General features: G+C 42.2%; 1 protein-coding gene across 4 annotated transcripts in view; it reads right to left on the bottom strand.

Annotated features, from left to right (window-relative positions):
• Positions 1–22,934, bottom strand: part of ELMO1 (engulfment and cell motility 1) — a 299,706-nt gene that overhangs the window by 229,404 nt on the left and 47,368 nt on the right. For all 4 annotated transcript variants that reach the window (XM_083706317.1, XM_083706312.1, XM_083706315.1 and 1 more), the window contains exon 2: positions 2,718–2,871. In XM_083706317.1, coding sequence (XP_083562443.1) covers positions 2,718–2,795 — 78 coding nt within the window. In that variant the 5' untranslated portion in view covers positions 2,796–2,871. The remainder of the gene's footprint in view (positions 1–2,717; positions 2,872–22,934) is intronic.

Genomic DNA, 22,934 nt, shown 5'->3' on the forward strand with positions numbered 1-22,934 from the left:
GCCACCCTGAGCCCAGCTCTGGGAGGGGAGGGCGGGGTATAAATAAATAAATAAATAAATAAATAAATAAATAAATAAATACTACAGCGCCTACAGTAGTAGCCAGATTTGTAAAGGCAAATGTCTGTACACACCAAACCATTAAGAAGAGAATTGCTTGGACAACAAGCTGAATGACTCTCCAGGACTCTCCACATTCAAAGCAAATTGATACAAGCAAGTGCAGGTCTTTTGAACCAGTGACTAGGCTCAGGAAGCCAACGCTTAAGGAAGGGCTTCGCAAAAAGTCCTACACGGGTCCCTATAATGCACAGTTTGTCTCAAAGGGGTGGTAAGAAAACTACCATTGCCCTTCCTGAAGGCTTCTGGTAACAGCAGCAGCTTTTGAAGGGGAGATTAATAAGTACATGCCTTTTATTCAGATTTTTAATTGTATTAATATAAATGTAAATTAGTTCTGAGATGCACCATTACGAGTAATAACAGCACGAACAAGAGCATTAAGAGGAATTTTCTAAGTGCAGCAACACAATGCTAAAAAAATGAGGGTGGGGGAGGGCTGCTGCCATACAATAACCTTAAAGACATCATTGCATCCATTTCCATTGGCATTAATGACCTGGTGTGGCGAAAGGAGCTCAAAAGAACTCCAACATCCTTATTTGGGCTGCACTGAATAGTGTTGTCTAGGCAACTCCATCACATTCTATGGCGAGTTTATGCTCCAAAGCCACAAAAGATTTCCATTTGTATAATTCCATAGTTTCGCCCAGATGTATGTTTTCCAGACTTTTGATAACTAGGACATGGGCTGGGGGAGGAGACAGAGGAGGTTGGATTAAAACAGAAGGCACACTTTGTGGTTTCTAACAAAACGTACATATATTTATCATGTTCTTAATCAACTTCCATAAGAATGTGTAGGTGACTATCTAATATGTGAAGATAATGACATTAACTTTTGGCATCCTCTCCTCCCCTTTGCTTGCTGGTCAATGCTCATTAAGGGAATCACACTTTCTGGGCTATGGAAACGCTTCTAAGATTCATGATATACTGCAGGCTGTATCAGAAATCCCAACGAATCCTTTTTCCCTCCTGTGTGTAAATATCATTATCCATATATTGGCAGGCAAAGGGGGAAACCGATGCTACAAATATCCTCCCTGCCGCATGGGGCAAAGTGCGGCAGATGTCTGCAGCATGCTGGGTTAATTTTCAAAGCACATTTCAGCTCCTCTTGGGATATACTAGGGTGCCCGGATAAGTGTTCTGGGAATCGGTGGCCAAGATAGCAACTTTAACCAACCATATACGTTCCAAACATTGAAGAGGCTACTTCTGATTTTGTTCAGAAAACTGTAGGTTACAGTCCAATTCCACATGCCTACTTTATTCTCAAGCCTAGAATGCTTCCTGTGCACAGTTCATGATTTGTCATAAGCAAAAACGACAGTAACAAATGCCACTGCAAAGCTTCCTAAAGTGAGTTGAATTGCACTACCAAAAAAAACTGCACGCAACAAACAGTTCAAATGATCTGCTAGAGGCAAGCCAGGGGTGGAGGGAGGGAGGACAAACAAATCCAGGCTCATGTGGAGTGGCTGCATGAACAGCTTTCCTGTCTCACCTATACTAGAACAGCAAGGTGTGGGGAGATTGGAGAAAAGATGAGATAAAGCGCTCCGACTTTTTGTTGGTGTGAAATTTCAGCGATTTCAGGAATTGGACTGTTTGTTCTTGCTGTGCCTGAAGTGAAGGGCCCTGGATTCTGGCTTTGCAAAGAGACCTGGATCATTTTAGTAGTGTCACCACACTCATTCTAAGGTTAGCTCCCTAGGCCAGTAAGGAGCTGCAGTGGGGGATTTCTACTTGCATGAAACAGCAAGTAGAACAGAGCTATCTCCACCACACATATGTAGCTGCCAAGGGCTACAACTGCAGCAAAAGTGAGGTTGCACAACGACAATCTACAATGAAGCACTGTTTTGAACTGGACAGATTTCTCTGCATCTAGCAGTCATATCAAGGCTGAGCCATAGACTGCACTCCAAGTTTGGCCAGATAGTCAGAGCTGAGGAAAACACAGAAGAGCAAATGCGTTAGAAAGCCTTTTGTAGACCCTTCTGTCCAGAAGAACCCAAGAACTGGCTTGGAAGGGCAAGTCTAGTCCAGCCCCTCAGAGTACTTCACTTTAACAATTAAAAGGCATTCTGAAATTCGTTATGCTAAGTGCCAACTAGATGTCTTAAGTCACACAGCCAACAAGGAAAGATATACTTTTAACTTCAACATATTATCCATAGTTCTAGTTACAAGTAGATAGCCGTGTTGGTCTGCCGTAGTCGAAACGAAATAAAAAAAATCCTTCCAATAGCACCTTAGAGACCAACTAATAAAGCTCCTAGCAATAACAACCTTAGTTGGTCTCTAAGGTGCTACTGGAAGGAATTTTTTTATATTATCCATACAAATTCTAATCCACCCTTCCTTTATGAAGAATTCATGAAATTTTATAAATCATCAATCTATAGAAAATTACAACTTAGTTCAACCAATGGCTAAAGAAGACACCCCAAATGCAGCAATGTTCAGTTTAGGCAAAAAGTAGTTCCATAATCTTATATACACGGTTGTCTGGAAGGCAAAATGAATATTAAAAACTGCCTATGTAAAATTTCACGGATATGTAGAAATACACAGAATCAGCCACTTACTTGATCAATTTCCGTCAACTTGGGGAAGGCACCAGGCCATTCTATAGCCACTTTCACGATATCTGCGGGAGGCGGCATTTTTAGTTGTCACTGTTCTTCAAAGCTAGTGAAACTGAGCACTAAATACTGCAGAGTGTCTCTGTTTCATTCACAGCTGGAGGAAGAGAAAGAAGAAAGTGTACTGCTTAAAACAGATTCAAACACAAATACATCTATTTGCATCATTTGTCAGGTACACAAAAGGTGTGTATGTTTCTTACAGATTACACATATTCACACACTAAAACTTTGAAATTATTCAGTACTATATTGCACAGCATGCAACTAGACAATCTGCTCAAAAGATGGCTGAAGCACTAAAATGTACTGTGAACAGCAGCCATGCACTAGATAGGTTTTTTTTTAAAAAAAACATAGAAATTATCTGAACTATATTGCTAGGGAAAGGCTAAAAAAAAAAGATTGAGCATTGCATTCCAGAGTTTTGGAGAACCAAAATAACCTGTTAGATATTCTAGTCCATTACCGTTCAAGAAGCATTACCCATGAAGTTATGGCCAGAAAACATTTTCCCTTTAATTATGGCAATGATCCTTTGTATGTTCACAAATAGATCATTGCACTATAGCAACCAGGATGTCAGGAGGAAGGCAAAATAGAACAGCGCTAGACAATGCAGCAACATCACATGGAGAGAAAAACACATTCAACTCATTATATATATAAAGCACTTCTGATTTGGAATATATGGGACTCATCCTTTAATGACCTATGCCTTCATGATCTAAAATAGCTTCATATAGTTACACTGCCATGCAAACCAACTGGACAACATACAAGCTCCACTTAGAACTGGAGCAATATTCCATTAAAAACAAGTTTCTAGTCATAAAGATGGAAGCTTGAAAGAAAAGAATAGTGAGTGTGAAAAATAAGATATTTAGATGTCCCTGCTGTAGGACTTGTAATTTAAAAGTATGAATCATGAACTTCAGTTCAGATATCAGTTTATGAGATGCTAGGACTTTCTCACTGTAATGGCATAAAGGCCAAGGAGTAACTGAAATATAGCTTGGGAAATAATGAACCAAGCACAACTACCAGAGGCTCCAGACTTTGAAGATTGTGGGGCACAAAGGGAGGGGCACCAATAAAATCATACATAGAATCATTTTTCCAGAGCCTTAGTCTTGGTCATACAAGCCAGCCCTACTTACCAGACCTGATAGGTCGACCACTACCTGCCTGTCTCCATCAAAGGCTTTGTAATCCACCATGTTCATATAACACAATATACGTGCTTGGTCACACATGCCAAAGCACTATGAACTCATGAACTCCAAAGGAGGAGTGTCATGATTCCAGAGTCCAGCAATGAACACCAGGGCAGTGAATCAGAGGTGGTAGTGTTACCATCTAAGGAACCAGACTACAAGTCTTATCTCCAAGTCTGATACAAGAGAGTGGGAGCCCACTGAACCAGAGCTCACAGCACCAGGGTCTGCACAAAGGCACCTTCTCCTGAACCTGAGGATCCAAACACCTTTCACACGGCCTCTCCAGTCCAACAGTGTAAAGTGCATCAGGTCAGATGCGATGGAGCAAAAGGCCGTAGGATGGCTCTTTAAGAGACACCAATTCTCCACATTTTTGTGGGGGCGAGGGAGAGGTGGACTGGAGGTTGGGATCTTAGTTCACATCCTACTCTTGTTGGACAAAGTGACTCATTGGGAGCTCTCCATGGTGCTGACATGACCAGCCTCTCTGGCGCCTTGGATCAGTGGGACCACAACAAGACTAAGGAAGCTACCGGTACTCTCCCTAACAAGTAACTCACTCCCCCTACCCACTCCTTTCCTCCTCCTTGTCCCCACTGTCATTGCTCAAAGGAAAAGCACTCTACACATGCAAGATGTTACCAAATCATAAACTGGAAATGAAAATAAGGCTGCAGTCCTAACTAAGCATGCTTACTTGCAAGTTAATGCTGTCAAAATCAACAGAACTTACTTCAGAGAAAATATGTTTAGGATGGGGGCAATGATGTGAAATACACCATTATTTCACTTTCAAGTCTAAAATGTGGGACAAAGCTTCTGTCTGCTCCCACCCCCTCCATTTTTTGTTTTATATAAACTAAAACTGAGTCTTTTAAATCAACTTGTTTGAGTTCTAATATTCACACAACAGCCATATTTTCTTCCTTCCTTTTCACCATAAAGAATCCATACCATCATGAGTATGGATTCTTTATGGTGAAAAGGAAGGAAGAAAACCCCCACAAAAGCAAGTGGTTCAAAACTGTGCATCAAAAACTTCTTACATGTGGTCTGCATTCACAGTCCCTACTATCAATGGGCCTCATTAAAGCAAAGAGTCTAATAGGCCAGCGCCTGAAAGACATTGAACGGCAAAACAACCTGACTATCTTAAAGAAACTGTGCCCATGGTATACCTACTTTCCCCCTTCTCATTTTGACTCTCCAGCTTCATATTTGTTTAAATTAACCATCCCAAAATACAGACGTGCCTTTACATTGGCTAGATGGGATGTTCTCCCTTCTGCCGTACTCGAAGGTCGCTACCAAAAGACTCCATTTGAAAAACGACTCTGCCCATGTGGAGATGGTAACACGGAAACAGTGTCCCACGTCTTCCTATCCTGCCCCCTTTACAAAGACCTAAGGAATGAGATTATTACTCCACTCATTCTCTCCAACCCCGGCCGTTCACCAGACATCACACTGTATTTCCTCTTATCTGATACGGATAGTCAGACAACAGAGAAGGTCGCGAGGTACATCGAAAGAGCTATGAAATTGAGGGCCACCATCTGAGTGACAGACTTGTTCATCTGACGGACCTCCTTTTGCTTGTTCTTTTCTCCCTTTTATCCTTATTTCTATTTTTAATTTTTGTATAGCTGTGGCCTGTTGGCTTTGCTAATAAAGTTTTGATTTACCGATACCATCATGAGTGTGGAGGGGTAGGGATGATATAAAGAGTTACCATCCACATCCCCGTCTCTCACTCTCCTCCACATTTCTCTTATGAATACAGACGAGAATAGAATTGTGTTCACACCCTGCTGGCTTCCTCTGCGGGAATCAGAGTAAAAAAAAGGAGGCATGTGTCTGAGCAACATACACTCCTCCTCAGCTAGGCATAAAGACAATTACATCAGCATGGGGGTCTTTACAGAGCTAAGAATTTAGGTGTCTTCCCCCCCTTTTGGTAAACATGCTCTCATTTTCGAAAGCAATAGCCACAGTTCTGCTTAGTTTAAATTTTAAAAGGTTGGAGAAGGTAAAAAGTCTGACATATTAAACATGTGTCATTCTGACAGCTAACCAAGATATGCAGCATTTGTGATTTTAGATGAGGCTTACGCAACTGCAGAAGAATGCATTACACATCATCCCAAAGTTTGGCAAAAATTAGAAATGTAGATGCCAGGAGCAGTTTTTAAAACCAAAATAAATTACACCATTAAAGTACAAGCTCTGAGACTTAATGATAGTCAGTACATTGTGTATTCCTTCAGAAAAGTACGGTAATATCAAGCACACTGCAGCTTTTTGTGAGGGCCGGGATATCCTGCTGCGCTGCAGTAATTAACTCATAAGCTGAAAGGGTTGGGAACATCCCTGGTGCAAGTCATTAATAGGAAAGGCATTAGTTCTCAATTTGCCTACAAGGCTCTGGGAGATTTAATTCAATACCTGAGCTGTTAAAGTCAAGCGGTGTAAATATATAATTTTTTAGAGTGTCAGGTTTTGAGCTGGAGGGGCAGTATACCTGTATACTTCCCCGAATTTTGTTTTTGTTATAATATTCTTCTGTCTGTAAATAAAAGTTTACAGTGTGCATGCAAGGAGTGTGTAGTTTGCCTCTGAGTGGATGTGTTGCCAAGGATACACATGACCCAAGGCTATTTTGAGATATTTCCTCTGTTAGCTGCCCATATGTTAGTATGCAAGGACTGGGATCAGGGTTCCATCAAAAACATCTTTAACTATAAATCCCAAGACCACCTGTAGTAGACAAGTTGTCAGATTTGTCTGAATAGGCACCCGCAGCTGAGTTAAAATGTGACCAATTACTTGATTACAGCCAGACAGTACTATCACCATGGAAGACATATGGTGAGGGGGGAAAACACTAAGAATTGGATACCAAAACATATGCTTGGACAAAAGCACTGTTCGAAATTAGCCAGGCGCCAGGCGCATTTTGCACCTGGCCTTTGACCACTTGTGACCAAGTGAAGATGCCTGGGCGCCAAGATGGCTCCTGACATCATCATCTGGGGATCATTGGATCAGGACTGTTTTCGTACACTAATACCCCATCCTGGAAAATCCTATTTTATCTGTACAATCAGAATGAATTTCTGGAATCAAATTGCTTTTTCTGTGCAGCCTGAGCAGGAGCAGCCACCATTAAGAAAAAGAGGTCAGAATAGGCCAATATATACCTGTATGTGGACTGTCCCTGGATCAAGTGACTTTTCTTCTTTAAGTTCTCAAATCTCTTCACCCAGATCAAGGTCGTCATGTGAACTAACCAGATGTTTAATTGAGAATCAATCACAGTCAGCCCATCGTTTGAAAAATAAGACTTTAGAGAAGTTTGCCCAAAATGGCAACTAGGCATTCCGCTTTGGAGACAACAAACTTGGTTTAAGGAGCCATTTGGTGCCTAGTTTATATATGTTTTTCTAACACTGGACAAAAGTGGGTTCTGGGTCTGAAACACTTAACACACTTACCATATTTTTTGCTCTATAAGACTCACTTTTTCCCTCCTAAAAAGTAAGGGGAAATGTGTGTGCGTCTTATGGAGCGAATGCAGGCTGCACAGCTATCCCAGAAGCCAGAACAGCAAGAGGAATTGCTGCTTTCACTAGGTGCGTCATGTGGTCTGGTGCGTCTTATAGAGCGAAAAATACAGTAACTGAAACACTTAACACACTTAACTGAAACACAGACAACTGCTTTTAAAGAAGGTAAGAGCAGCCCTGGTGGATCAGGGAAGCATTCAGCTCTTACAGTGGGCAAACAGATATCTATGGGAAGCTCACAAGCAGGGCATTACAATAGCCACCCCCTGGCAATACTCTGAGGGATGTTGCCTCTCATCGTGGAAGAAGGACGCAGCAATCATGACTAGCAGTCACACTGACTTTTAGCACACTGGGTTTTTTACAAGTGGGCCTAGTCTTGTGAAATGGTCTGCCACTTCCTCCATATCGCCCCTTTCACTTTGAGTCTTTATTCACATTTATAGCTCACTCCATCTCAAAGGGTGAGTAACAACTGCAAAATCCACCAGGGATATTAAAACACCCTTCTCTGAGGACACAGAGACTGGAAAAAATTGAAATTCTTGCTGCTCAAGAAAAGGGATGCAAAGCAGGAAAATTGCTTAAAAGTAAAAGGTAAAGGTAAAGGTACCCCTGACCGTTAGGTCTAGTCACGGACAGCTCTAGGGCTGCAGTGCTCATCTTGCTTTCCTGGCCGAGGGAGCCAGCGTTTGTCCACAGACAGCTTCCGGGTCATATGGCCAGCATGACTAAGCTGCTTCTGGCAAACCACACCAACGCACGGAAACGCCATTTACCTTCCACCAGAGTGGTACCTATTTATCTACTTGCACTTTGACGTGCTTTCAAACTGCTAGGTGGGCAGGAGCTGGGGCCGAACAATGGGAGCTCACCCCGTTGCAGGGATTCGAACTGCCAACCTTCTGATTGGCAAGCCCTAGGCTCTGTGGTTTAGACCACAGCGCCACCCACGTCCCTCTGCTTAAAAGTAGTAAATGTTAATAAAAAGAATAATCTTCTAACCCAGCTTTTTTAAAAAGGTGCATGTATGTGAATCTAATAAGCCTATTTGTGCATAAACATCTGGGGGAATGTTTCAAAACTTGCGACACTTCCTGACTTTCAATCCAGCATGTGGGTCACAAAACCAGTTTTATTCATGAGATTCATTAGGCTTTAGAAACAATTACAGCTTAATCCTATGTATGTTTACTCAGCAATAAGTCTCACTTTGTTCACTTAATTCCAAGTAAGTGCAGATAGTAATAGCAGCCTCACTGCTCTTTTGATACTACAGACACAAGTTACTTTTGGAACAAGAAAACCAGAGGCTTGAAATTCTCGTTTCATGTTTCATGAAACACTAAATGGATGTTTCACCATTTCTTGTAGTTAAAGTATTTAAGAACATCAGTGATCTCTAACGATCAGTTGCAACAGACTCTTAATACACCCCATTCAAAGATTCACTTATAAAGCATAAGAAAAAAACAAATTCAACTTCCAGTATTAGAAAAAAACAACAACATTACTTCCTACAAAGTGAGCACAAAGGGGACATTATAAAGGGTGGTGGGGTGGTGTTGCATAGCCACATGTTGCTAAGCACAATTGTTACACACACACACACACACACCGCTTGTATTCAAGTCTAATGGCCTAGGCTTAAAAAACCTGAAGCAGCAAATTTAACAGAAAAGGCCTTCTGAGAGCAAGTCTGATTAACAATTTTAGAAAGATAATACATACTAAATTAATTCCCCCAAGAGAGTTATTTTTGCGTTTAAATAGCATGGATGAGCAGCCAACTCTAAAGGAGTTGTAAATTCTGTCTGCTGGATAATACATTAAAGCCAGCACAGTGAATTCACACTGCAGATATGCAGAGAAGCTTCCTTGCGGCATTCTTTAATCTGGCAAATGTTCAGCTGTTATCACCTCAGATTTGAGCACAATGTAAAGGTAAAGGTAAAGGTACCCCTGCCCGTACGGGCCAGTCTTGACAGACTCTGGGGTTGTGCGCCCATCTCACTCAAGAGGCCAGGGGCCAGCGCTGTCCGGAGACACTTCCGGGTCACGTGGCCAGCGTGACAAAGCTGCATCTGGCGAGCCAGAGCCGCACACGGAAACGCTGTTTACCTTCCCGCTGGTAAGCGGTCCCTATTTATCTACTTGCACCCGGAGGTGCTTTCGAACTGCTAGGTTGGCAGGCGCTGGGACCGAGCAGCGGGAGCGCACCCCGCCGCAGGGATTCGAACCGCCGACCTTTCGATCGGCAAGTCCTAGGCGCTGAGGCTTTAACCCACAGCGCCACCTGCGTCCCTACTGAGCACAATGAGCCCAACCTTAAACCAACTGAGAGTGAAACCATATGCTGCAACAGGGTGGGCGAGCTATAGCCCTCCCACCAGCCGCAGGCAGCATTGCCCAGGGTCAGAGGCAAGGGGACACCACCCAGCAACACCAGGAGTTCTCCATGACTGTTGCAACATCTTATTCACCCTTATCTGGTTTAACTACATCATAATACATAACACAAGAGAAAATAGCAGTCGGTACCTGATATAAGCTTCCAAGCTATTGCCATAGTAACATCCTCAGCATCGACGTGCCCCTATGATTTGCAATCTCCTTTGGCTCTAATGTCTAGGTATAATTCAGACTGCGGAATCTGGTCTGTAAGGTCCTGCCTATTCAGAACCTAGTTATGTTGCCATTCCAGAGCTCTCCATCAGAATTGCGGTTTTGCTCATAATTTAATGGCACTACAGCCCACAGAATGTTTTCTGCTCACATGTGCATAGCCTTTGAGCAATGGTTGCACTATAAAATCCTAATAACAGAAAGCTACCGAATACAACAAGCTACCCACACAATACCCGCTCCACATTTGTAAGGACATGGATCACTTAGTGAGGCAGCGCATACAGTTGGAACTCCCTGCCTTTTGAGACCAAGCAGGTACCTTCATTCACTGTGCCTGCTAAAAACATTCCTCTCTAGACGACCCTACCCTGATGCTTAGAAAGTTGAGGAAATTTCAATCCGTTTTAATATTTTAACTTATGTATGCTTTAAAGTAGGGTTGTGAATTTTTCTTGATTGTAGTGTTTTATCTTTTGTAATCTGCTATTGTAAATCAAGCAATATATAAAGTTTATTAAATAAATAAATTTGCAAGGATGCTGCAATGACCATTATAATGCTCTCCTAATGCAAAAGTAACTCTGCCAGATCATCTAGCACGGCAGTTCACATGCTGGCTCAGATTAAAAATATTTGGATATTGTTGAAAAATACTGATTTACTAGACCTGGAATAGATTTGGGTTAGCATGCATATTTATGGTATGATAAAGTAAAAGCACATAAAGGATTCCTGAATCACATAATGCGAAAGTCAATACACAAGGTATGGGATAGATATAAAACAATTATTGGAATGAAAAACACCTTGGTGGCTCTCACTCTTGGAAGCGATATCAGTGAAAAAGTTAAATATGAAAGGGAATTGGGCCACCTATAGGGATTTGTTAATTGAGGCAGAAGACCAGTTAATTGAAAAAAATTGAAGATGTAAAAGAATTTATGACGAATTGGTTACAATACCACCAGGTAAATGATATTTTTAAGATAGATAAAAGAAATGGTTTTTATACACTAAGATCAAGGTTTGAAATAGACCTGTTGGACAATAATGTGAAAGTATTATTGAAAATGAATAAATTACTGTTAGAATGACATACAAAGGATGAAGAAGCTAAAGCTCTAATGATACATTGGGCTAGGGATTTGGGGTATAATATTCAAATGAAATCTTGGGAGAAGTTATGGAGAGAAGAAATTAAATTTACTGCATGTTGTTTGCTGAAAGAAAATTATATGAAAATGATGTACTGTCGGTACCTTACACCGAGTAAAATTGCAAAGATGCATAAAGTAAGTTCAAAACTCTGTTGGAAATGCAAGGAGAAAGAACGTACTTTTTACCATATGCAGTGGTCTTGCAATAAAGTAAAGGCTTTCTTGGAGATGATTTATAATGATTTAAGGAAAATGTTTAGAAATACATTTGTACTAAAACCAGAGGCCTTTCTGTTAGGTGTAGTAGGTGAAGAGATACCTAGAGAAGATTCTGGGCTAGCAATACTCTTGCTGCTGTTGTTGCATACATAAATTGTTGGGTTGAAATAAACGACAGACGAATGATAAGTGTCATATGGGAGGCATCTCTCGAGCATGTCTCGGGGAGTCCCTTTTATTGAATATTACAGCATTGCCACATATGTGCTTGTTGCTGATTGGTTAACACAAATACAATGCAAAGGTTGTATATAAGCATTAATCATCAATAGATTAAAGGTTGGGAAAGGGAACACAGAATTGGACAGGCAAGAAAACCTCCTTATTAAACTATTACTAGTGATTGATATAGCAAGACTTAAACTATTACTAGTGATTGATATAGCAAGGCTTAAAAGAACATAACTATCGCATTCTGTAGATGTGGTCAACCATGCATTAAGAACAGGTCAGAGTACAATGTTTCATGAACTCAATGTGAACTGAACATTCTAGGGTGAGGAAGGAATGCTTCAGCTTAGAACAGTTTGCCAGAGTCATGTGCAGAAGCAAAACTTCCCATCATCAAATAGTCGTTTATGTATGCAACAACAGCAGCGAGAGTAATGCTAGCCCAGAATTTGAAACAAAAAGTACCATCGAAAGATGAATGGCAGACGAAACTGGTGAACTATGCAGAGACGAAGAAATTGACAGGGAAGATCTTAAACCAGGAAGATCAGGTATTTGAAAAAGACTGGAATAATTTTTTACATTACTTAAAGGACCACTGTAAACATCTAAAATCACTGGCAGGAATGTGAAGATGCTTGTAATGTGAAATTCTTATCATATGGGTTACTTAAAATGGAAAAAATTATTACCAGTAACTGGATAATTTAAAGGGATGCAGATAACTTTGCATTATAGAAGGGACCCAGGGAGGGAGGGAGGGAGGGAGGGAGGGAGGGAGGGAGGGAGGGAGGGAAGTCCGATGGTTCTAAGGAACGTTTTATTTTTTTGGATGTGTGAAATGGTTAATGTAATATATACAAAAATGTGAAAACTATATATCCGCCTGGCCTTGCATTCTGGTTTCGAAACAGGCCACTCAGACATCTCTGGAAAATTCACTATCAGGTTATGAAGATGACAGCCATTTACTGGGCACCAACCTGGAGTTTCATTAACTATCCTAGCTAACAGCTTCCAGAAGACCTAGATATTTCATAAATTTGCCTCATCCTTTTAAAAGTTTGTTCAGCAACTGTGAGTTCTAATAATATGAATTGGGGGAGGGGTTTTCCCCCCATTAACTCTTAATAACAACCACCATAATCCCATGCACTTTATTATGTTCACCCTTAATGTTTTTTCCTAAACAGGCAAGTTGCAATTGCATTTACGTTTGCTTTTAAGGAAGATGCTCTAATCCCGGTATTGGGGGAAGGCCTTTCTATACCACGTGTTCCCATCTGCGCAGTTCCTCTTTTCAGAACATCAGCTTTCAGATCCTAAAAACACGGTGATGCTCATTACTGGTTCCTATCTAGGAAAAGATTTTACTTTCTTGGGCTCCATGATCACTGCAGATGGTGACAGCAGCCACGAAATTAAAAGACGCCTGCTTCTTGGGAGAAAAGCAATGACAAACCTAGACAGCATCTTAAAAGGTAGAGACATCACCTTGCCAACAAAGGTCCGTATAGTTCAAGCTATGGTTTTCCCAGTAGTGATGTATGGAAATGAAAGCTGGACCATAAAGAAGGCTGATCGCCAAAGAACTGATGCTTTTGAATTATGGTGCTGGAGGAGACTCTTGAGAGTCCCATGGACTGCAAGAAGATCAAACCGATCCATTCTTAAGGAAATCAGCCCTGAGTGCTCACTGGAAGGACAGATCTTGAAGCTGAGGCTCCAGTACTTTGGCCACATCAGGAGAAGAGAAGACTCCCTGGAAAAGACCCTGATGTTGGGAAAGATGGAGGGCACAAGGAGAAGGGGACGACAGAGGACGAGATGGTGGGACAATATTCTCGAAGCTACCAGCATGAGTTTGACCAAACTGCGGGGTCCAGGGGGTCACGAAGAGTCAGACACGACTAAACGACGACGATCCAGGAAAAGGACAATGGTGCATGCAAGTTCTATGGTTATACCCCATGCACCAAGCAAGAAAAGCATCACCAATAACTGAGGTTTGTAAGTTTATCACATCACAGTCAAGATGTAAAAAATCAATATAGACAGTAACCACAATTAGAACCTACTTTTGACATTCCTAAACTGAATTCACACATGGAATAAGGTAAAGGTAAAGGTACCCCCCTTCATGGATCACTGCCTTGCCGTGGCGAAGGGGCTTGAAGAACTCAGAGAAGCTATGAGCTATGCCGAGCAGGGCACCCAAGATGAACAGGTCATAGTGGAGAGTTTTGACCAAACGTGATCCACCTGGAGGAGGAACCGGCAAGCCACTCCAGTATCCCTGCCAAGAAAACTCCATGGACAAAGACAACAGGCATATAAAAGATATGACGCTGGAAGATGAGCCCCTCAGGTCGGAAGGCGTCCAACATGCTACTGGGGAAGAGCGGAGGGCAAGTACAAGTAGATCCAGAGCTGATGAAGCGGCTGGACCAAAGCCGAAAGGACGCTCAGTTGCGGATATGCCTGGAAGCGAAAGGAAAGTCCAATGCTGTAAAGAAAAATATTGCATAGGAACCTGGAATGTAAGAACCATGAACCTGGGTAAGTTGGAGGTGGTCAAAAATGAGATGGCAAGAATAAATATTGACATCCTGGGCATCAGTGAACTAAAATGGACAGGAATGGGTGAATTCAGTTCGGATGACCATCATATCTACTACTGTGGGCAAGAAACCCGTAAAAGAAATGGAGTGGCCCTCATAGTCAACAAAAGAGTGGCGAAAGCTGTACTGGGATGCAATCTCAAAAATGATAGAATGATCTCGATACGAATCCAAGGCAGACCTTTTAACATCACAGTAATCCAAGTTTATGCACCAACTACTTGTGCTGAAGAAACTGAAATTGACCAATTCTATGAAGACTTACAAGACCTTATAGAAGTGACACCAAAGAAGGATGTTCTTCTCATTATAGGGGATTGGAATGCTAAAGTAGGGAGTCAAGAGATAAAAGGAACAACTGGCAAGTTTGGCCTTGGAGATCAAAACGAAGCAGGGCAAAGGCTAATAGAGTTCTGTCAAGAGAACAAGCTGGTCATCACAAACACGCTTTTCCAACAACACAAGAGACGACTCTACACATGGACATCACCAGATGGGCAGCATCGAAATCAGATTGATTATATTCTCTGCAGCCAAAGATGGAGAAGCTCTATACAGTCAGCAAAAACAAGACCTGGAGCTGACTGTGGCTCAGATCATCAGCTTCTTATAGCAAAATTCAAGCTTAAACTGAAGAAAGTAGGAAAAACCACTGGGCCGGTAAGATACAATCTAAGTCAAATCCCTTATGAATACACAGTGGAAGTGAGGAACAGGTTTAAGGATTTAGATTTGGTGGACAGAATGCCTGAAGAACTATGCATGGAGGCTCGTAACATTATACAGGAGGCAGCAACGAAAACCATCCCAATGAAAAGGAAATGCAAGAAAGCAAAGTGGCTGTCCAACAAGTCCTTACAAATAGCGGGGGAGAGAAGGCAAGCAAAATGCGAGGGAGCTGGTGAAAGATACAGGAAATTGAATGCAGATTTCCAAAGAATAGCAAGGAGAGACAAGAAGACCTTCTTAAACGAGCAATGCAAAGAAACAGAGGAAAGCAATAGAATGGGAAGAACCAGAGATCTGTTCAAGAAAATTGGAGATATGAAAGGAACATTTCGTACAAAGATTTCCATAATGAAGGACAAAAGTGCAAAGGACCTAACAGAAGCAGAAGACATCAAGAAGAGGTGGCAAGAATACACAGAGGAATTATACCAGAAAGAAATGGATGTCTCATATACCCCAGGTAGTGTGGTTGCTGACCTTGAGCCAGACATCCTGGAAAGTGAAGTCAAATGGGCCTTAGAAAGCACTGCAAATAACAAGGCCAGTGGAAGTGATGGTATTCCAGCTGAACTATTTAAAATTTTAAAAGATGATGCTGTTAAGGTGCTACACTCAATATGCCAGCAAGTTTGGAAAACTCAGCAGTGGCCAGAAGATTGGAGAAGATCAGTCTACATCCCAATCCCAAAGAAGGGCAGTGCCAAAGAATGCTCCAACTACCGCACAATTGCACTCATTTCACACGCTAGCAAGGTTATGCTTAAAATTCTACAAGGAAGGCTCAAGCAGTATGTGGACCGAGAACTCCCAGAAGTGCAAGCTGGATTTAGAAGAGGCAGAGGAACCAGAGACCAAATTGCAAACATGCGCTGGATTATGGAGAAAGCTAGAGAGTTCCAGAAAGACATCTACTTCTGCTTCATTGACTATGCAAAAGCCTTTGACTGTGTCGACCACGGCAAACTATGGCAAGTTCTTAAAGAAATGGGAGTGCCAGATCACCTCATCTGTCTCCTGAGAAATCTCTATGTGGGACAAGAAGCTACAGTTAGAACTGGATATGGAACAACTGATTGGTTCAAAATTGGGAAAGGAGTACGACAAGGCTGTATTTTGTCTCCCTGCTTATTTAACTTATATGCAGAATTCATCATGCAAAGGCTGGGCTGGATGAATCCCTAGCCGGAATTAAGATTGCCGGAAGAAATATCAACAACCTCAGATATGCAGATGACACAACCTTGATGGCAGAAAGTGAGGAGGAATTAAAGAACCTTTTAATGAGGGTGAAAGAGGAGAGCGCAAAATATGGTCTGAAGCTCAACATCAAAAAAACGAAGATCATGGCCACTGGTCCCATCACCTCCTGGCAAATAGAAGGGGAAGAAATGGAGGTAGTGAGAGATTTTACTTTCTTGGGCTCAATGATCACTGCAGATGGTGACAGCAGCCACGAAATTAAAAGACGCCTGCTTCTTGGGAGAAGGGCAATGACAGGCCTAGACAGCATCTTGAGAAGTAGAGACATCACCTTGCCAACAAAGGTTCGTATAGTTAAAGCTATGGTTTTCCCAGTAGTGATGTATGGAAGTGAGAGCTGGACCATAAAGAAGGCTGATCGCCGAAGAATTGATGCTTTTGAATTATGGTGCTGGAGGAGACGCTTGAGAGTCCCATGGACTGCAAGAAGATCAAACCTCTCCATACTGAAGGAAATCAACCCTGAGTGCTCACTGGAAGGACAGATTGTGAAGCTGAGGCTCCAGTACTTTGGCCACCTCATGAGAAGAGAAGACTCCCTGGAGAAGACCCTGATGTTGGGAAAGATGGAGGGCACAAGGAGAAGGGGACGGCAGAGGACGAGATGGTTGGATAGTGTTTTCGAGGTTACCAGCATGAGTTTGACCAAACTGCGGGAGGCAGTGGAGGACAGAGGTGCCTGGCGTTCTCTGGTCCATGGGGTCACGAAGAGTCGGACACGACTAAACGACTAAACAACAACAAAAAGGTACCCCTGCCCGTACGGGCCAGTATTGCCAGACTCTGGGGTTGGTGCGCCCATCTCACTCAAGAGGCCAGGGGCCAGCGCTGTCCGGAGACACTTCCGGGTCACGTGGCCAGCGTGACATCGCTGCTCTGGCCAGAGCCAGAGCCGCACATGGAAACGCCGTTTACCTTCCCGCTAGTAAGCGGTCCCTATTTATCTACTTGCACCCAGGGGTGCTTTCGAACTGCTAGGTTGGCAGGCGCTGGGACCGAACGACGGGAGCGCACCCCGCTGCAGGGATTCGAACCGCCAACCTTTCGATCGGCAAGCCCTAGGCGCTGAGGCTTTTACCCACAGCGCCACCTGCGTGGAATACACGGAATACAATTGATCAAAACTTAAGGGGAGCCTAGTCAACTCAGCTGCTTTGCATACAATTTAGTATTCTGTTTCAAATGAAATTCCACCTTCGGAAGACATTTCAACATAGCCAAAGCATTAATCTTTTTGGTAACTGTAAATGAAGGTCTTACAGAGGATTCTCCTCATCCGCCACCCAAACGTTTCTATAACCCCTTGTGTCCTCATCATTGCGGTGTCTAATTGTCCACATACATGACATAGTGGTTGTTGGAGGAAATCTAATGGAATGAGTTAAGGCGCATGACCAGCATTCTGAAAGGCAGCACACTCTTTTGGAAAACTCTTAAGAGCCTCTTAATCAGCCTTGTTTTCGTTTTTTAAGCTTTCTCCGCAAACAACTGTGTTTTGCTGCTGTGCTCAGGAGAAATCACTGTTTGCTTAATGCAGCTCCACAAAGGCTCTCGCAGCACGAAACATTTCAAAATAAAGTTTTCAACTGAAGCAGGCAATTCAGAGCTTCCTAGGGGGTTTGAAGCCTTTCAGGAAAAAAAACCCTTCAAGTGCTATAATTTTGGAGGAAAATTTGTCGCGCTGTGAGGGGAAAGGTGATCAATTTTGAAGTTCATCCCTCACATTTCAAAACTGATTTTTACACCAGAAGAGCTCAACTGCTTCGAACAAGGAATGTGTTCTTTAGCTTTCAGCCAATGTACTTATAAGCAGAGTGGGAACCAATTGGTCTTGATCCTAACGCCATCCTAGAGTTACCACTTTCCACAGAAGGAGGATGGGTGCATTAACTGGCTATCATTTGTGTGGGGGTGTAATTTAAGTAAAATCTATCCAGGATAATAAGTACACAACTCCAGGTATTCAAAATGAACTGACACCCCCAAATAGGTCCATCAAGTAGCAATTTGCATTTCCACAAAGTTTAGGAATGCTCCAACCTATCTGGTGCCTAAGTTTAGAATAATATTTGCACACCCACAAATGAAACCTACCAATAATCTAAATAGTTAAAAGTTACGTTCCTTAGTTATCTGGGTGTTATTATTTTGTTCTTGATCATTATTTTAGGATTTATTTCATGCACAACATTAGTCTAATAATTGGTTTTTATGTTAATTTCATGTCATGCATTTTCAGTTATTGTAATCTGTTCATCCAGATTTCTAGTAACTCACTGGAAGTTTTCTATTGGCTTTTTGTGACTCAGATTACTCCAGAAAAGAGAGATAAGCTCAGAATTTACAATGGGAATCCATGATGGATAGGAATTTGCTGAATTAATTTTTAAAAGGGATACAAAAAAGGGAGATGTGAGGAAGTCAGGAAAATAAGTGAATCAAAGATGAGAAATCAAAAAGAGGGATTTTTGTTTTTTGTTTTTAGTGTGTTTTTTCTGCTTTTTTCTTTTTCTATAAGTTAAATGTTTGTATTTTTTGTATTTTGTAACTTTATATTTTTGTGTATGTGTTTTTTCTTTTTTCTGTTTGTTGCTATTCCTAAAACTTAATAAAATATTTTTATAAAAAAAATATATACAATGAGAATCCATGTTGCCAAGCAAACATCAGTGGGGGGGGGGGTGCTATCAGACACAAAGCTCACTACACCATCTACCTCTGGGAATATGTTCCATGGTTTCTTCCCAACCAGGTAAAGCACCTGTAGCTAAACATTATCTGGATGTCCTGCTTTAACACACCATTCTTTCCCCAAGGACAGTCAACTCCAATTTACTGAACACTACCAACACACAGCCAAATGCAACTTCTTGCAAGGAAAGTCATGAAAAAGATGTGAACACAGATCCTATACATGTCTACTCAGAAGCAAGTCCCACTGAATTCAACGAGAGTTGCTCTCAGACTAAGTGTATATAGGATTGCTGCCTTAATGACTTTTTGCATTCAACTCTCTGCTCACCGACCAACCAGAATTCCCCAAAGATCTTAGATATTTTCCTTTCAATAAATATTCCTTGCTCCTGAACACAAACATGTGATAGAACAGATCATGAAGAAAGTCGCACTGATCTTTCATTTTTTGAGAATTGCCTACTAATCCTAATGTACTGTCTATTGCTCAACAGTTCCCTGCCACTATACTGGACAAAAAAAATGCCCATTTTCAATAATCCTTTGGGGGAACAGGGGAATTCTTGGATGTTCTCATTGGGACAGAGTATGTGTAAAGTCTAAGTCAACTTGACCCGGATTTTTTAATAGATTAAAAACTACTGCCAGTCACCAAAATCATGCAATGCAAATACTTTAAAAAGGTCTAAAAATACCCCCCATATAATAATTTTTTTAAAATTTATACTCTGCCCTCCCCAGCCGAAGCCAGGCTCAGAGCAGCTAACATCATACAAATAACACAGTATACATAAAAACAGGCATCAATTAATTAAAATACATCTTAAAATTAATTCAGATAAATGAAAAATCTGGACAAATGGCAGTTATGAGGTTAAGACTGAGAGCGGTTAATACTTGCCAGGACCAACTGTTTTCACTGATCATATAAGGATCTGGGAAGAGGCTGGGAGGCCTGTTCTTATACAAAGGAAAATAGGTCAGAGTGCCCCCTGACCAAAGGCCAGGCAGAACAGCTCCGTCTTGCAGGCCCTGCGGAAAGATGTCAAATCCCGCAGGGCCCTAGTCTCTTGTGGGAGAGCGTTCCACCAGGTCGGGGCCACAGCCAAAAAGGCCCTGGCTCTGGTCGAGGCCAGTCTAATTTCCCTGGGGCCCGGGATCTGCAGAGGGTTGTTGTTTGCAGACCGTAAGGTATGCATGTTCCTGGGAGAACCAAACATGGTACATTAAGGTTACCAGACGTCCCCGTTTCCCGGGGACAGTCCTGGATTTACAAATCAGTCCCCTGACAAAATCCTATCATTCCTACTTAAGTTGAAAAGGATTCATTGAAAGGATTCATTGAAAAAAATATGGTAACCTTTCTGTACATGACTACACATATCCAACTGGAAATGCTTAAGCACTACTAATAAATGGAGTGATTCATACAACCCAGAGAACAAGTGGTGAACCAAAGGTAAAGGTAAAGGTACCCCTGCCCGTACGGGCCAGTCTTGACAGACTCTGGGGTTGTGCGCCCATCTCACTCAAGAGGCCAGGGGCCAGCGCTGTCCGGAGACACTTCCGGGTCACGTGGCCAGCGTGACATCGCTGCTCTGGCGAGCCAGAGCCGCACACGGAAACGCCGTTTACCTTCCCGCTGGTAAGCGGTCCCTATTTATCTACTTGCACCCGGAGGTGCTTTCGAACTGCTAGGTTGGCAGGCGCTGGGACCGAGCAACGGGAGCGCACCCTGCTGCGGGGATTCGAACCGCCGACCTTTCGATCGGCAAGCCCTAGGCGCTGAGGCTTTTACCCACAGCGCCACCCGCGTCCAAACCGCGGGTGAACCAAAACAGCTCAGTAAAATTCAGATTTCATCCCTTATTAAAATAAAGCCACATGCCTGATTTCCAGCAACACCTTGATTTATTTGTGTTTTTATTTTTTGAGATTACAACCCTTAAAGTGAGCAGGGGGGCTTCAGTGAAAAACAGTTTGCCATCCAGTCCCTGAGTCTTACATAGCCAAGCAACAATGCACATCACTACTGGCCAAAAAAAGAGAACGCTTTGGAATATTCAAAATATGTATTCCATTTTTTTTAAACAACTGGTTTCTTAGCACATTGTGGACCTTTAAAAAACAGCCCCTGCTGCTGCATATAGATTGAGAGGGCTGAATGTTGCTCAATTACAATGGCAATTGAGCTAGGAAGCCGTTTGGAAAAATAGCAGGTAGCTTTCCTTTTTAAAAGGTCAGAAGTTCAAGGCTCAAGCGCTCCATTTTGAATAAAAAACATTCTTAATTCAAGGGCCAACTGTGCTCTTTAAAATGTATGCTTTTATTTTCTAAATGGCTTCCCCAGCTGAGCCCCTTTCTCTCTGCAATTCAAATCAGGCTCAAGATGCAGAATGTCTGAACAACAAGTTTATAGCCATGCAGGTGGTAGAGGGCAATGCCCCCTGCCCTCAAGGTCCCACGTGTACCAGCCCCCCAACTACTTTTCCTCTGACCTACTTGGATGAGCAGGGAAAGTCTGGAGGGTGTTTTTATCTGCATATGCAGAAACAGTCAGTTCATACATCCATAGCAGTAAGAGATAGCAAATGCAGCAGCCCAACCAGATGCCTTCACTTGCCCCAGCTGCAACAAAACATGTCTCTCCCCTATCAGCCTCTATAGCCACAGCAGGCACTGTTGACTTCACCTTCAAATGTCCACACCTCCATTGTCTCCCGAGACAAACAGATGCCAAGAGCTTGAACACCAGCAGAACAGTCCACACAATTAGGATGGAGCCTGGGGTGTCGGGAGCAATAATGGGATGCGTTGCCCCAGGTATCTTACCTGGCAGGTGAGTTCCTGTTCAGACATCAAAATTCTTTAAAACTCCCCTCACAGAGGCAAGCATGTGTTGCACAGTCTGCCTCAGTTTCCATCCTCAGACATCTTTTGCAACTTGAATACAATGGTACCTCGGGTTACAAACACCTAGAGTTGCAAACACCTCAAGTTGCAGACTCCGCTAACCCGGAAGTAGTACCTCAAGTTAAGAACGGTTTCAGGTTACGAATGGACCTCTGGAACAAATTAAGTTTGTAACCAGAAGTACCACTGTATTGGAAATGGTGTATCTCAAGATTAAAAAGTAGAGTTTGAAACAAAAGTAGTTTCTGAACTGCCCAGCTGAACTGCCCAGCTTCGACTACAGATTTTATTTACAGATCTTCTATACAGATCTTCAAGCACAAGGATCTGCACTAGGTTTCTGTGATGTCTACCCAACAAGAATTCAGGAAATCTATCTGCAAGCACAGTCTCGTTCTACCATCACACTGTACAACACAAAATAACAAGAGCCATGGTTAACCTTAACTATAACTATAAACCTCAAACCATAGTTTACAAAGCTGGTTTGTCTCAGTCAACCATGGCTTTTTTTGTTTTTGTTTTTTTTGTTTTTTGCTTCTTAAAGCCTTTTTTATTATGCATAACTTACTGGATACAGCTAAAATTACGGAGATATAGGCATTCAGTAGAAAAGAGAAGTCAAGCATGGAATTATATCATGGCCATTTAAATACACACAAATGCATCACCCTTTGGCCTCATTTTAACTGTTGCTAACTCCTGCCTAAGTGACTAATGTGTTGGCTGGTTTAATTTTTTTTAAAAGTATCTTTATTAAAGATTTTCTTGGTTTACTAAAGTATGTGCAATCTCTCTCTCTCTCTCTCTCTCTCTCTTTTTTCCAAGTAACATTTTTTACAGATCATTTTCATTTGCTGAGACATTAGGAAGAAAAGGGGGAAAGAGGTGGGGGGTCGGTGAGTGGGGGGGGGTCGGGTGG

This window comes from Podarcis gaigeae (assembly GCF_964106915.1).
Source record: "Podarcis gaigeae genome assembly, chromosome: 12".
In the NCBI taxonomy this organism is placed as follows: domain Eukaryota; kingdom Metazoa; phylum Chordata; class Lepidosauria; order Squamata; family Lacertidae; genus Podarcis; species Podarcis gaigeae.